Genomic DNA, 15,623 nt, shown 5'->3' on the forward strand with positions numbered 1-15,623 from the left:
ACAAAATAAAATTTAAAAAAATTAACAAATAAAATTCTAAAGCCCAATTTAGTCAAAAAGCTCCCTAAAATCGCATTTTTTTATTTTCTAACAATGCTCCTTGATCCTCTAAATCTAGAAGCGACCAAACACCCCATAAACGACAGTCAGTGCTTTCATTGATCATCATTTTATTGCAATATTATTTTTAGAAACTTCCTGCTTTTCTTTAAATTAATAAAAGATAAATTTGATTAAAACTGTCTGAAACAGAAGAAAATTATGACTTTAGTCAGGGCTGATCTTTGAAAAACAGAGCAACTAGAAGCTCAGAACAGTTGTATGAGCTTCCCGGAAAGTGTTATAAGTGGGTGGAAATTGTGTAGTCATCCTGTCCATTTCAACAGAATGTTTCTAAAGAATCTTAGGAAGCTCCTTTTCAACACTCGGCTGGTTCTTTGATTTCATCTTTAAGCTTAAATCTGAGTCTATAAAAATGCTTCACGTAATTTCAAAGAAAACTTCCTAAATAATAATAATAATAATAATAATATAATTTATTCATCTCAATATTATAACATATTTGAGAGACTCTGGGAATCTCGAGCCTTATTGGCTGTTTGGACCCCTTCCCCTTTCATCTATTTATTCATACACACTTATCCCACATATTTCGACATCATCAGAGTCTTCACGGTATCAAAGAAATCACTCAACAATGACAGTCTGACATTACACATTTCCACTGGACATATCAAATCACTAACGTTATTAACAACTAATGGAGCGAGGTAGTTCATAGATCTCTTGAAGAGTTCTGAATTTGGCCTAGGGACGATCTGACGTGTCCCCCTCCTTGTCATGTGCTCTGAAAAGTAGAAGGAGTGACCGACACCACGTCTTGTATAGATTTCCACGATTCTATAGACGTATAGATGTTGCAGGGGGAGAATGCTCCACTGCACAAACAGGCACTTGGTATGATCCAGGCGCCTGGCAAAAGACATGGCACGAATCGCTCCCTTCTGCGCCACCATAAGAGGCCTCCTGTGCACTTCACATGCGGCTCCCCAGAATTGAAGTCCATATCGCAGCCTTGACTCTCCAATTGCGAAATAAAATGCTCTCAGAAGCTCCGGCGAACATAACGACCTCAAGGCAAACACCTGCCGGACCAGCGACCTAATGCTGCGCACAACTCCATCTATGTGGGCGCTCCACCTTAGGGAGTCATCTATAACAATGCCCAGGTATTTGAATTCCTTGACATTGTGAATAGGAATGCAGTCGCCATCACACCTCTGGCAACGCAAGCCGCAATCAGGAGAATGACAGATCAAATTCGGCTGGTCACTCGTTCCAAACCACATTGCAGCTGTCTTGCTGCTGACGAGAAGTCCATGGTAATCCATCCACCTTCTTATTTCAATAAAGTCCGAGTCAATCATTCTAACAATTCCGTTCACTGATGGGCCCGTGTACAATAGTGCCACATCATCGGCATATGCCGTCATTCTGGCCCACAGGCTGCGGTCAAGCAGATTGTTAAGATAGATGAGAAATAGGAGCGGCCCTAACACCGATCCCTGAGGCACACCCGTTTCGCAAGTCCTCGGGCTACTCAACGTGTGCTGGCCCAACGCAACTCTTTGTCGACGGCCCAGTAAATAAGACCTCATCCATTCCAATGGGGCACCTCGAAATCCGGCTTCTTCCATTTTGTCAAGTAGTAGATCCTGTCTTACAGAATCAAATGCTTTTGTTACATCCAGGAATACAACAGCAGCCTTTCTTCCTTTCGCAACATTCAATTCTGTATGCAGTAATCCAAGCAGCCGAGCGATGGCGTCCTCACATCCCATACCGCGCCTAAAGCCAAATTGGTTCCGCGAGAAAAAGCCATGCAGTGTGAGAAAGTCAACAATTCTACTATGTACCGCCCTCTCCATAATTTTCGACGCTGCCGAGATCAAAGAGATAGGTCTATAGTTATTCAATTGATTCCTGTCGCCCTTCTTGTGTATTGGGATCACAACTGCTGTCTTCAGAATGCGAGGAAAAACTGCCGTCGTAAATGACCAGTTAATTAAGTGAGTGAGTATGCCAGCAATGAACAGACTTTGACCCCGAAATGACATCAAGGATCAGCTGGGTGTTGAAAAGGAAGTTCTAAGATCCCTTATAAACATCTTGATCCAATGGGCAGGATGACTGCACATATCCTAACCAACTGTTTCAGGAAATTCAAAAAGTGTACAAACTTTAAGTTGCTGAAATACAAACAGTTGAGAAATTTAAACGAGGCGATCCCCCAATAGGATCATGAACAAGGAAGTCATCCCAGATAGTTAATTTTTAAGACTACATGCCCAGAATACTGATTGTGAGAAGAGAATAAGAAAAACAATCACAGGCTCATCTCAAGATCATCAGCATCCAATGCAGCTGTATGTACACAACCTACACAACGTATCATCATCTAAAACAGAGATTTATTAATAGCCTCGTAGTTTGTTTAATTTTTTCCACTATTTCCCGAATGTTTCCTCATTTCCTCCACCCTTAAATAAATTCTCTGATAAGTGGACTTTCCGATAAGAGGATTATCGTGAAAACTTCCACGGTAGTCAGTAAACAAGTTTTCATGAAAAATTCTCCACGCTCTATCGCTCTTTTGGTGACCTTCGGTGGCAACATGGGGCCAGTTATCACTTAAAAGAGATAAAGAGTGTAAAATCTCTCGAAAATTTTGGTGGGCTCGTCTTCTCAAGGTTACCCATTTTACCCACACACAGTCCTCCTCATAAGACCGGTCAGACGTATTTTTCTGTTGCCACGCTGTATTGACTTGCCAGAGTGAGTTTCTTATTGTCTAACCAGAGGCGGGGCTCAGAGGAACAAAAAAAAACTTTTGGATTCGTGTGTTAGTGCGGAAAATCAAGAGGCACACATTTCCTCTGCCCCGAGTCTCGTATTGCCACAGAAGTCAACGTCTCTCAGTCGCCGTCAGTTTATCGCGCGGAGTCTTTGCTAGTAGTGCCACAGCCGGAGCAACAAGTTGTGCAAGAGTAATTAAATTCTTCATGGTTAATTTGCATTCTCCTAGATTCCAATGATAACCTCCTTTGAATCTCTTTTCGCAGTGACATCCAAATCGCAGCCCTTTGACTCCAATTGCATGACCCTAACGCGGTTTGTGCTGCAGGAACAGAAGAAATTTGCAAGTGCCACAGGAGATCTTTCGCAACTCCTCAACTCCATCCAGACGGCCGTGAAGGCTGTTAGCTCGGCTGTGAGGAAGGCAGGGATTGCCAAATTGTGAGTATATTGCAGTAGAATTTGTTCCTTCAAATCTACAATCTGCCCATTAATTCCCAGACATGGAATCTCAGGCGATACCAATGTCCAGGGAGAGGAAGTGAAGAAACTAGACGTCCTTTCCAATGAACTCTTCATCAATATGCTGTCCTCCTCCTTCACGACATGTCTCCTTGTCTCAGAAGAGAATGAGACGTGCGTCGAGGTGAGTATCCCAATTAATCCCATAAAATCCCCCAAAGTGACCAAACGGCCCTACAACTCCAAGACAGTCAAGGCTGATCTTTTAAGGATCATTTTCTTACTCCTACGAACGATCTTATCATGACTTTTCGTTCAATTTTATCAAAGATCTTGAAGATCTCTGATAAATTCTGACAAACTCAGGCACTCAATTAGCTATTTCTGTGCTAAAAGATAAGAATTTTAGTTTTCTTATTAAAAAAATTGTCAAATATAATTATTTGTTGAATAATTTCGTTTCTTATCACATTGTTATGAAGCCAAGTATGAGTTTTTCTTATCACAAAACCACCAATTTGCTTCCACCGAATTTCTCTCTCTCTGCCATGTCTGTCTGGTGCATAAAAAACCACAGAGAGATAGCAAAAATTCTTAGGAAATCTATTTTGAGAGAACTTAAGGCGAATCGCAGCTAAAAGGGATCAGAATTTAAAGGACATATTCGGTCCTTTTCAGCCATCAAGAAATGCTTTAAATTGTTGAAACTTCAGAAGAAATTCTTAAAATTTCAAGGATTTTTTGGTCGCTGAATAGAATCCAATATTTAAAAAAAAATAGAACGTTATCCTGACTTACCTGTGCTGTCTGGTCCATTTCCTCAATTCCTAAAAATCTCTTTAAATTCCCGTATAGATCGAGGTGGATAAGCAGGGAAAGTACATCGTGTGCTTCGATCCTCTCGATGGATCCTCCAACATTGACTGCCTCGTGTCCATTGGTTCAATCTTTGGCATTTACCGCAAACAAACCGAAGGAACGCCCACTCTCCAAGATGCCCTACAGCCAGGAAGACAGATGGTGGCGGCTGGATATGCCCTCTATGGCTCCGCTACGATGATGGTACTGAGTCTGGGTAATGGGGTAAATGGATTCATGTATGATCCCGCCATTGGGGAATTCATCCTCACGGATCCCAATATGAAGATTCCGGACAAGGGGAAAATCTATTCGATCAACGAAGGCTACGCCCACGACTGGGATACCGGTGTGTTCAACTATGTGCGCGACAAGAAGGATCCGACAAAGGGGAAACCCTACGGAGCTCGCTATGTGGGCAGTATGGTGGCTGATGTGCACCGAACCATCAAATACGGCGGAATCTTCATCTACCCAGCCACAGCATCGGCAAAGAGTGGCAAACTCCGTCTTCTCTACGAGTGCAATCCCATGGCGTACATCATTGAGCAAGCTGGAGGAAAAGCCAGCACCGGAAAGATTGATATTCTCGACGTTGTCCCAACTAAAATCCACGAAAGATCACCCATTTTCTTGGGCTCCAAATTGGACGTTGAAGAAGCTCTCAGTTACTTATCTTAAAAAATAATGGATTGACTTGCCTTTATTTACCTCAGGCCGGCATGAATAAAATCTCCAATTTTTTCACCCATATGAATTAGCTTTGTGCTTCGGGAGGAATTGGAAGCCATCCGGAACGGGACCGAGGAGTCTCTCGCTGAGTTTTATCCAATCAGCACAATTATTTGACGCCAGCAATGTTTCCAAATCATCCCGCCCGCGGTAGGTATTGGGTCGAGCATTGATCTTCTGCGGAGGATGCTCCAGGAGGCCATAGGGTACGTATCTGTACAGGAAGGATTGCCATTCCAGCAGGAATCTCCGTGTATTCTCTACACCTTTCGTATCGCTGCCCCAGTGCTCGAGCCCATAGTTGACAAACTTCTTCATCATATCGAATCTCTCCGTTGCTGATGGATCCATGTGCCGTTGCTCTTTGATCTCCTGGAAGAGCCAGGGTTTTATCAGTGCTCCACGGCCAATCATTGCCCCCGAAATATGCGGAGCAGCCTCCCTTGCTTCCAGATAATCCTCAAAACTGAGAATGTCCCCATTGCCAATCACAGGAATCTCCTTGGCTGCCTTTGCGCATTCCTCAATGTACTTCCAATCGGCATTTTTCGTGTATCTCTGCTCCCGGGAGCGGCCGTGAATCTGCAGAGAAAAACAGTTGAATTTTTAATTAAACAAAAAAAATATCAAAAAGAAGGACTCACAGTGACTAAGCTGGCTCCCCATTCCTCGAATTTAGGCACCAATTCATGGGCAACACTCTTATCGGCATAAACTCCCGTTCTTGTCTTCACGGTGAAGGGTTTATCCCCAAGAACAGCTGCGCAACTTCTCACAATCCCTTCGAGGACATTTTGTCGGCGAATCAGGGCACTTCCTGCCCCTTGTTTGTAGATCAAATCAATGGGACAGCCCAAATTGAGATCCACAAAGTCCACGTTGGCTTTCTCGGTGAGAATTTGCGTTGCTCCCGCCACTAAATTGGCTTTATTGCCGCAAATCTGTACCCCAAAGAGATCCTCAGTGGGGTGTCGCTTTGTCAGAGCCCATTCTTGCTTAGCTCCACTGAGGAGAGGCACCACGCACGCCATTTCCCCACAAGTCACATCAGCACCGTATTCTTTGCAAATACGTCGAAAGGGAAGATTCCCAACGGTGGTAAGTGGGCTCAGGAAGAGCTTATTGCGAAAATCAATTCGCATCCTCTCAGCTGGCCTTTCAGGAATTAAATCTGTGTCTGGAGTGTATCCCTCGAGCTTTCTCTTCTCCACTTCCTCGACAATTTTCTTACTCCGATCGAGATTGTATTGGCGCTTCCGGAGAATCGTCAGCAATTCAATATCAATGGGATTGAAGGGTTTTCTCACACCCTCCGTAGCTCCCAGGTTCTTCTTTTCCTCATCCAGATGATTCTCAGCATATCGGCATGTGAGGCCGTACTGACAGTGCCCCGTTTGGGAGTAAATGTAGCAACTTTCGCCGATATCTTTGGGCTTCTCTTCCAGATATTTCTTCACGTCGTGCAAGTAGATACATTTGGGGTATGTGCAGGTGCTAGAATCATCTCCATTTACCAGACTACTGCACAATTGCAATTCTCGCTTCATCTTATACGGTGCCGGACGATTCTTATTCTGTCCACGTCTTTTTCCCTTCTTTTTCTTCTCCAAATCATGCTTTTCCGGGTACTCGCCCAATTTAATCTCCGCATTTTTCTGCACTTCAACCAGGAATCTAAAGGAAAACTTACTCAATATCCGGAGAAATATTTAATGAATCAAATTCTTACTCTGGTTTAATGTAACAAACACCTGGATCCATGATTTTCGGAGATTTAGCGCTCTGCAAAAATTGCGATAAACAAAACAAGCGGAAAATTAAAGCACGTGGTGGCGAAAAAATTAACTGTCAAAAATTCGCCGTGGGAGAGAAAAGGTAAGAAAATAATGGAAAAATTGAGGAAATTGTAAGAAAAATCCCAAAATTATGATTTCTAAATTATTTATGGACACTTAAAATATGCGCAATTACACAATTAATATATAATAGAGACTATGGAAGTTAATTAAATTAAAAAAAATATTGAATGGGGCAGCTATTTATGATCCATATCATCCTCCTTCTGGGGTAAAATGTATGCTTCCATCCGCCCTATGGCTTTCGTGCAATTCGGCACCAGACCGCACGTGTCTGCATGACTCTTCCGGTGTGCCTGGAGGTTGGAGATGCACGTAAAACGCTGCCCGCATCCACTGCACATGAATCTCTTGAAGCCCGTGTGTAGCGAGAGATGCGTCAGAAGGCTTCCCCTGTGGCTGAATGCCTTCGGGCAGTACGTGCACTTGTGTGGTCTTTCCCCCGTGTGTACCCTCTCGTGTTCCCTCATCTGTCCCGGAGTCCTGTAGGGCTTCCCGCAGTACTTGCAGAGGAACGGCCGAACTTTTGTATGGAGTGTTTTATGGCCTTTCAGGGAACCAGCGCTGTGGTAGAACTTCTTGCACACATCACACTGATAGATGGGTTTCTTGCCGCAGTCTGATCGCTCATGATCCAGCAGGGCAGTCTTGGAGGTGAAATTCTTCCCGCATTTCCCACAGAGGTAGGACATCTTCTTGATTGTTTTAGTCTTTGTGTGCCGCAGCTCGATGTGCGTCTTGAGATTGTGCTCCCCAGCGTAGGATTTATTGCAGATATTGCACATAATCTTATCCTTGTGATAGGTATCCCGGTGCTCCTTAAGATTCTCTTCGGTATCAAAGTATCCCTTGCACGTCTTGCACCGGAAAAGGAGCTCCCCATTGGGTCCGTGACATTTAACATGCCGCGCTAGGGATGATTGATTGGCATAGACTCTCTTGCAGTACTTACACTCGTGCTTCCGCTCCCGGGGTGTGTAGTTTGTCTTGCTGGGACGTTCCAGGGGCCAATTGTCGTCATCACTGTCAATATTGTGCTCAGATCTCAGGTGAATGACCAATTTGCGCTGGTAGCAGTAAACCTTGGGGCAGATGGTGCATTTGTAGTCAGGAAATCGACTGGCTTCCGGCTGTCCACCACTGGATGCCGTCTTCTTCCGCTTCTCTTCGTACTCCGAGTCTGAGTCTGTTGTAAAGCAACTCGGTGGAGATTCAGGAGGACCGCTGAAGTCGAATAAATCCATTCCATCAGCTGAATCCTCAGAGTAAACTTTATTCTCTCTATTCTTCTTCCGGAGTTGCCTATTTGAGGTTTCTTCTGTCTTCATATTAACTTCCGGACTCTGCGTAACGCCTGCTTGACTCTTAAGCTGTGAAAGTGGAACATCATCGTCCAAATCCACGTCTTCGAGGTTCTGGAAGAGAATTGTCTCTGGAGAAGGTTCCTTCTTGACGACTCCATTGAACAGCTCAATTTGAGGTTTCTCTTCCTCATCTCCTGCATCGAAATCCTCAATTTTCTGCCCCACATCTTCCTTCTCCGGGATCTTTTTAACCTTTCCACTATTCCTCGTGTTTCGTTTCTTCTCCTGCGGAAGACCACAAGTGTAGGGATTTGCTCTTCGATGTTGAATTAGTTGATCGTACCCAGTGAAGTTCTGACCACATCGATCACATGAACTGGGATGTACTCCTCCGTGCTGAGCTGCATGCGTTATGAGACTAACTTGGAAGGAAAAGGATTTGCCACATTCAGCACATTTGTAGGGCTTCTCACAGGCCAGACTTTGTACGTGATTCTCCAGATTAGTCCGATTTCGGAACTTTACGCCACATTTTTCACAGGAAAGCTTTGACTTCCTCTTTGGAGATTTCTTCTCCTTTGCTGTGGAAGCTTTAACAGCACACTTGCAGTCGCTGTGGGAAGTCATGATGTGAGTAACATAGTCTGCTGAACTCGTACACCTGACCAGGCAGATTTGACAGCGAAACAATCGATGTTCGGCATTCCTGTGCTGCAAACGATCTGTGAAGGATATAAATCTGGCATCGCATGAGCAACAGGGGAATCCTCCTGGTTCCTCGTGACGTTTTTCGTGTTTTCTGAGACACTGCTGCAGTTGGAAGTTCAGGCCACATTCCTGCAAAAAAAACGTTACAGAAACCTCCTCAAAATGGAAAAAACTTCAAAATTACTCACAGTACATGAGAATCTCTCAATGGAGCCATTTTTGCAGAATCTCTCATGGGACAAGCGCTTCCTGGCAGTAAAGAATTCCTTTTCTGCAATTCAAAAAATGGAACGTCCGGGAATTAGTTCATGGTGTAGGGATGATACCGGAAGACTTACCGCAGTAGTGGCAGTGTTGTCTAAAGGATTCATTCTTATCATCCACTTGACTATCCGCAAGGTACTCTATCCAATCCTGACTTGTATACTCATCATCTTCACTGAGAACATCCTGGTTGTCTTTTCTTGAATTCCTCGCCATTTTTTCACAATTACAATAAAACTAATAATACCGCTGATTAGTTTAAAAGATTACTAACTTATTCATACTTTAATGCTGTAAGAGATATCACGGGAAATACGATAAAAAAAGGAAAAATCCTGCAGGAAAATTGCAGAAATGGCAAAAAAGAAAATTTGTTTACGTTCTGTCAATTGACACAATAATAAAGGTTAACCCCTAATCAACAAAGATTTGAATTGCTCATTGAAGGTGAACCTTTAGAAAAACGATATTTTGTGAAAAAGATGAGCAAATCTTCTGAAAAAATGCAAAATGGAGTTTTTTTTTTCAAGATGGCTGAAGTTTTCATTAGTTTTTCTCATTTTATGGCTAAATGAGTAAAGCTAGAAGCTTGGAGTTTGGAGAAAATTGCCGAAAATTTAAAAATCTGTAAAGAACTGAAAATCACTAGGCTTGGGCTGTTTGAAAAATCTTCCTCTTCTCAAGAATTTATTACCAGGGTTATCAGATATTCAGGAAAATAAAAGATTCTTAACTTTTAAAAGTTTAATTCTTTTATTCTCTCAAACTTCATCACATTCCCCTATTGTTTAGGTGGCTTAGTAGAAGGTCCTGGAACAGGACCCATAAGCGGCGTAAGTCCACAAGTACTCGCATTACTCTTCCGGTGTGCTCTTAAATTGGATTGGCACGTGAATCTATCGCCACATCCGCTGCACACGTACCTCTTCACGCCCGTGTGGGTGCTCAGATGAATCTGAAGCGTTGAATAGTGCACAAAAGCTTCGGAGCAGTAGGTGCACTTGAATATCTTCTCTCCCGTGTGGATCCTCTCGTGTACCAATGCCTGATGTTTCTGGAAGAATTTCTTATCGCAGAACTGGCATGGAAATGCCCGAACTCCCGAATGGGTGACTTTGTGAGATTTTAGAATTCCTGCTGTTGTGAAAAATTTCTGGCATTGATCGCATTGAAACTGCGGGGATTTTCCGCAATTGGACATCTCGTGATTTCGCAAAGCTACTATGAGCCTGAAAGCTTTCCCGCATTTTCCACAGAGATAATTTTTTTGGTTGTAGGAATTTTCACCCATATGCTTGTACTTTACGTGAATTCTCAAATTGGATATTTTTGGGTAAATCTTATTGCACACCTGGCACGTGAGCTCATCACGATGAGCAGACATTTCGTGCTTCTCCCTCTTGTCTAAATTATCAAAATTTTCCTTGCAAAGTCGGCACTTTATTTGTGTTCTCCCATAGAAACCTACAAAGAGAAGGTTTAAAGGATTTTCTTCCTGCAAAAGAATTTTATTTTTAAACTCACTTCGATGTTTCGTCTGCATGTGTCGCGTCAGAGAAGATTTACACCCGAGGAGTGTGTTGCAGTAGCCACAAATGAAGCCTTCACTCTCCCCACTCAACATACTCTTCCCATGGATTTCCATAAGATGTTTTATGAGATACCTTTTAGAATGAAATTGTTGAACACAGAGATCGCAGTCGAAGGTTTGTTGTTTTTTAAAGCTCCTAACATGCCTTTTAACATGTGCACGACATAAGTATATTTTCTTGAATGTTTTCTCACAATATTCGCATGAATAGGACTCCTCCCTATGCTCTTTCTCATGCTCACATAGAGCATTGTAATTTGCAAAGGATTTATTGCAAATTTTGCAAATTTTTGGTCCATTGCAGTACTTCAAATGACCTTTCATTGACCATTTATTGCCTAGTTTCTTCTTGCACTGATTGCATTGGGCATAGCACTGATTTCTGTGCTTCTTGAGAGCTTCCTTGCTTTCAAATCCCTTCCTGCAATTCCTGCAGAGAAATAGTTTCTCCCCATTGGGACCGTGAAGAAGCCTCAAATGTTCTTGCAATATATTGGCTGCGATGAATCGTGTATTACAAAATTCGCAGGAATATTTGAGAAGGGCCTCAGCTTCCTTTGGCCAATCTTCGTCATCTTCCTGCATCTTGTGCACCTTTTTTACGTGTTGAATTAAATTTCGAACATTGTTGTACGATGCCTGGCAGCGTTTGCATTGAAGATCCCTGGATGAGGTAGATTTGGGTTCATTTGTGTTGTCTTCCTGAATTTTTTGATCTTCATCCTCTTGCAAAGGAACCACCTTCTCAGGCTTCCCAGATTGGAGATCACTGTGAGTGTTTAGAACGTGGTTGATGTAGTTCAAGGAGTTCAAACAATCAATGTTGCAGATTTGACACCGAAAGATTCGATGTTGAGCATTTTTATGCTTCCTCCGGGCTGTTGCTGACGTAAACTGAGCACCGCAGGTAAGACAAGGGAATCCTCCTGGCTTCCTGTGGCGCTTTTTATGATTCTCAAGCCATTCCTGTGCCTTGAAATTAAGTCCACAGACCTAAAACAATAATATTTATTGATTGACAAATCTACTTCTTTGATGTTAAATTCCTTCTTACCATGCAAGGGAATCTCTCAACGTTGCCATCCTTGCAGAATCTCTCGTGGTTGTAGTGTTTGAGGGATGTTGAGAAATCCTTTCCTGGGGGGATTTTTACAAAGAAATTAGAAGAGAAAATGTTTGAGGAATAAAGAGAGCTCACCGCAATAGCAGCAACAGCAGGTTGTTGAGCCTTTCTTTAGCAGCTGATGGCCTTCTTGGTATTCCAACCAATATTCCCTGAAGTCCTCACTGCTCCTCAAGTTTTCTTGGTCCTGAATTGGACTTTTATCTTGTACTCCACTCATTTTTTGGGAGATTTAAAATAAAGATTTGGTCTAAAGTGTCTGGGTGGAGTATTTAACTTAACCTTAAATTAGCCGGTAAAACAGGTCCAGCGGAGGTCTAAGCGGGTCTAACATTTTTTTATTTATTTATTTTTTATCAAATATAGAAATGATTAACAGGATAAGAAAAGGGGTGAGAAATGTGGAAAAATGTGACTTTTGTTCAGACATTTTTGACGTTTTTTCACTTTTCTCAGCCCCAGAATGGAAATTCAAAATTCTGGTACATCAAAATCTTCATCGATATTTCCTCTTTCATTTGCTTTTTACCCCATCAAAATCCATCCATTAAATTCTGAGAAAAGCCTACCTTTGTGTTTTGAGCAAAATCTCAAGATGGTGTCATACCTAAGATGGCGGAAAGTGATTTTCTTACTCTTCAACAATAAGTCTTTAAATGTGATTAACACTGGAAAATCAAGTTTAAGAAATACCGGCCCCAAGAAAAATAAAAACATTCATTTTCACCAGTTCTGAAAAAAGACCCCCCTTAAAGGTCTCGAAGGGTTCTTTCAATTTGGCTGTTGGAGGGTTGATAAAAAAAATGATCAAACTCCAATTAATTTAATTTAAGGATTAAAATGACCAGAAAGTTGTGAGAAAAAGTAATTCTTTAATAATTTATCCTTCCTCTGCTTCCTAATCTTCATCATAAAGTTATTTTCTTTCTAAATCAAATTTTTTAATTTTTTTTTCATCATAAAATGAGAACTAAAACATGAAGAATTCCAATAAAACTACCCAAAAATTCATTCAGAATAAATATTTGCTTTATCATAACGTTTTACTTTAGTCATTTACATTGCTCAAAGTTTTTAATTAATGCCTTTATCCCTCTCTATTTATCACTTTTTACTGTTCTTTAGATGTGAGATTCAGAAGATTCCTCGCCCCCTTCGTGTACACGGGTTTGGTGTTATTTGGAATGAGATCACATGAATTTGATCTACTCTTCCGGTGAACCCTCAAATTGGACAAGCAGGCAAATCTCTGTCCACATCCTGAGCACATGTACGGCTTATCTCCCGTGTGGACGAGCAGATGCGTTGAGAGTGTTTTCTTGTGACCGAATGTCTTTGAGCAATGGGGGCATTTGAAGGGTCTCTCACCCGTGTGCGTCGTCTCATGCTCCTGCATACTCTGACGCGTTAGGAAGTACTTTTTGCAGTATGAGCATTGGTAGGGTTTGACGACGCTATGCGTGTACTTGTGAGTCTTCAGGCTACCACGGCTGTAGAGGAATTTCTTGCAAATATCGCATTGATGTTGCGGTGATCGTCCACAGTCTGATTGCTCATGATCCCGATGAGCTGTCTTGTTGTTGAAACTCTTGCCACATTTCCCACAGAGATGTTTTCTTCTGTTGCTCAATTTAAGCTCGGGGTGCTTGATGTTGAGATGATGTGCGAGATTACCTTCACCCTTGAGGAATTTATTGCATATCTTGCAGGTGAATTTATCCCAATGTACTGTCTCTTTGTGCTCCATCAGTGTGTTGTAGTCATCAAAGAAATCACCGCAGTACTTGCATTTAGTCCGAATTTTCCCATCAATTACTGGAAGTGAGATAGAGGAGTGTTCAGGTCAGGAGGAAAGGGCAGAACGAAGAGGAAAAGGAAATACTCACTGTGTCGCCTTTTGACGTGCTCCTCCAGACTCTTCTCCGAAGGGAATCTCACTTTGCAGTACTGACACGGAGTCTCCTCTTGACGTTCCTCCACCACCAGCCCATGTTCATTCAACATATGCTTTATGTATGCCTTTGTTATGCCAGCAAACGTCCTCTGGCACACATGACAGCTCTTAGTCTTCTCATTGTACTTTTTATGCGCACCCAGGTAGTGAATCTTCCTGTTGCGCTTAGTCGTGAAGGGTTTGCTGCAAAATGGGCAGAAATACGGAGGATATGGCTTATCCGTGTGCACCATCATGTGCAACTTCAGCGTACGCGGAATTTGAAAGAACTTCTTGCAAATCTCACATTGATACCGCAAATTCCTTTTGCATTGGGCCTGCTCATGCTGCTTCAGACGTTCCTTCTTCCTGAATTTTGCTCCACATTTCGGGCAATATACAAAGAGCTTCCCATGCAGATGAATCTTCTTGATGTGAGTCTTCAATATGAATTTGGATGTAAAATCCTTCGTACACAGGCTGCAGGTGAATTTAGGCTTTTCCTTTTGAACTTGAAGCTTTGTTTTTGGATCTGAAATTTAGAGGAAGAATCAATTAAAGCAAAGAAAGAAGATTTATCCCAAGATAGCAGACTAACCGTGCAGATTAATGTGAGTCTCCAATGCTGTCTTACAAAGGTAGCATTTGTTGCAAATTTCGCAGCAATAGGTTTTTCCTTTGAATCCGGAAAGAACTTCTGGCCATTCCTCATCATCGCTGTGTATTAAATGCTCCTCTTTCATGTGTCTGACAAATCTTCTTCCATCTATTTGGTATGTTTTTTCGCATTTAGGGCAGGGATGTCTCTTGGAATTCTCCGTTGAATCCTTTGAATTCTTCTTTGAATCTTGTAAAATTGTCTTATTCTCTTTCTCATCGTCAGAAGAGTTGGAATCAAAGCCAATGTCTGGAAAAGGACTCGATGGAGGATGATCATCTTCCTGCTGGGTTTTATCTGTATCTTGATGATTTTCCGCATTCAAATCTTCCTCTTTGACCTCGAGGACACTTTCAAAGCTTCTCTTCTCATTGGCCTGCAATTGCTGTAGATCCGAAACGAAGAATTCAATCTCCAATGGTTCACATTTAATTGTCACAGGAGCATCGTCTGAATGATTATTTCTTCGTGAATTCCTTGCCGGTCTTTTCTTGGGATAACTGTGACTGTTCAGAATGTGTTCAACGTACTCTGATGAAGTTCTGTTCACAGCCAGACAAATCTGGCATTGAAAAATCGGATGTTGGGAATTTTTGTGCTCAAGCCGGGCTGTAGCTGATGTGAATCGCGCATTGCACTGGAAGCAGAGGAATCCACCAGGTTTAGCATGACGCTTTTCATGGTGCTGCAGACCCATTTTGTACTTGAAGTTCAGCCCACATTTCTACAGGAGAGAGATTGTTAATGAAATGATTCCAGGAACCAGAGAAATTCTTTGTTTTTTACCGGGCAGCTGAATCTCTCTGTGGGGCCCTCTTTGCAGAATCTCTCATGATAGTAGCAGGACAAGGCTGTGGGGAATTCCTTCTCTGAAATCAACAAAAGCATTTAAGAATCATTGAGCAGGAAGGAGAAGATCTTGAGGGAATTTACCACAAAAGTAACATTCATGCCCACAATCCAGTCGCCAATTCTCCTGGTATTCCAACCAATATTCCCGGAAATCCTCATTATTGCCCAAAATATCCTGACCAAGATCGAGTTCTGCTTCTGTCTGCATCGCCTCACTTTACCAATAAAATCATTAAGAACTAGAACTTTTCTTTTTCACTGATTTATTTTTTTAATGACCTTTTTGAAAGAGAGCAAATCATTCTTTCCATTCAGTCAAAAAATGTAAACAAAAATCATATGGTAGTCTAGTAAACAATGAGTGTGTCAACATTTGCCCAATTATTGAGGTCAATATTGAGTCAAAATGCAACGACAAACATAGAG

At 42.1% G+C, this 15,623-nt stretch overlaps 6 protein-coding genes across 9 annotated transcripts in view; 1 reads left to right on the forward strand and 5 right to left on the reverse strand.

The window, feature by feature from the left end:
• Nucleotides 1-15,623, reverse strand: part of LOC129790699 (transmembrane protease serine 9-like) — a 776,474-nt gene that overhangs the window by 441,812 nt on the left and 319,039 nt on the right. The window lies entirely within an intron of this gene.
• LOC129790724 (fructose-1,6-bisphosphatase 1) lies at nt 2-4,929 on the forward strand. 4 transcript variants are annotated; one of them, XM_055828399.1, is made up of 5 exons: nt 2-346; nt 2,219-3,047; nt 3,123-3,297; nt 3,358-3,502; nt 4,174-4,929. In XM_055828399.1, coding segments are annotated over exons 2-5 (1,005 nt in total). In that variant the 5' UTR covers nt 2-346; nt 2,219-3,046; the 3' UTR covers nt 4,858-4,929. The 4 variants fall into 4 exon arrangements, with proteins under 4 accessions (XP_055684374.1, XP_055684375.1, XP_055684376.1 ...); XM_055828400.1 differs by having other exon boundaries at nt 2,232-3,047; XM_055828401.1 differs by having other exon boundaries at nt 2,265-3,047.
• On the reverse strand, nt 4,862-6,752 carry LOC129790694 (tRNA-dihydrouridine(47) synthase [NAD(P)(+)]-like). The gene is made up of 3 exons (XM_055828359.1): nt 6,638-6,752; nt 5,553-6,582; nt 4,862-5,490 (listed from the first exon to the last, which is right to left on the reverse strand). Exons 1-3 carry the CDS (start codon nt 6,667-6,669, stop codon nt 4,921-4,923), a joined length of 1,632 nt encoding a protein of 543 aa, XP_055684334.1. The 5' UTR covers nt 6,670-6,752; the 3' UTR covers nt 4,862-4,920.
• Nucleotides 6,839-9,424, reverse strand: LOC129790679 (zinc finger protein 160-like). Its single transcript, XM_055828340.1, has 3 exons — nt 9,115-9,424; nt 8,965-9,047; nt 6,839-8,905 (listed from the first exon to the last, which is right to left on the reverse strand). Exons 1-3 carry the CDS (start codon nt 9,254-9,256, stop codon nt 6,944-6,946), a joined length of 2,187 nt encoding a protein of 728 aa, XP_055684315.1. The 5' UTR covers nt 9,257-9,424; the 3' UTR covers nt 6,839-6,943.
• Nucleotides 9,775-12,142, reverse strand: LOC129790689 (zinc finger protein 260-like). The gene is made up of 4 exons (XM_055828354.1): nt 11,830-12,142; nt 11,686-11,768; nt 10,565-11,624; nt 9,775-10,504 (listed from the first exon to the last, which is right to left on the reverse strand). The coding sequence occupies exons 1-4, from the start codon at nt 11,972-11,974 to the stop codon at nt 9,822-9,824; spliced, it is 1,971 nt and encodes a 656-aa protein (XP_055684329.1). The 5' UTR covers nt 11,975-12,142; the 3' UTR covers nt 9,775-9,821.
• Nucleotides 12,606-15,511, reverse strand: LOC129790676 (gastrula zinc finger protein XlCGF58.1-like). The gene is made up of 5 exons (XM_055828336.1): nt 15,279-15,511; nt 15,132-15,214; nt 14,286-15,069; nt 13,641-14,219; nt 12,606-13,569 (listed from the first exon to the last, which is right to left on the reverse strand). The coding sequence occupies exons 1-5, from the start codon at nt 15,403-15,405 to the stop codon at nt 12,866-12,868; spliced, it is 2,277 nt and encodes a 758-aa protein (XP_055684311.1). The 5' UTR covers nt 15,406-15,511; the 3' UTR covers nt 12,606-12,865.

This window comes from Lutzomyia longipalpis, chromosome 2 (assembly GCF_024334085.1).
Source record: "Lutzomyia longipalpis isolate SR_M1_2022 chromosome 2, ASM2433408v1".
Classification (NCBI taxonomy): Eukaryota; Metazoa; Arthropoda; class Insecta; order Diptera; family Psychodidae; genus Lutzomyia; species Lutzomyia longipalpis.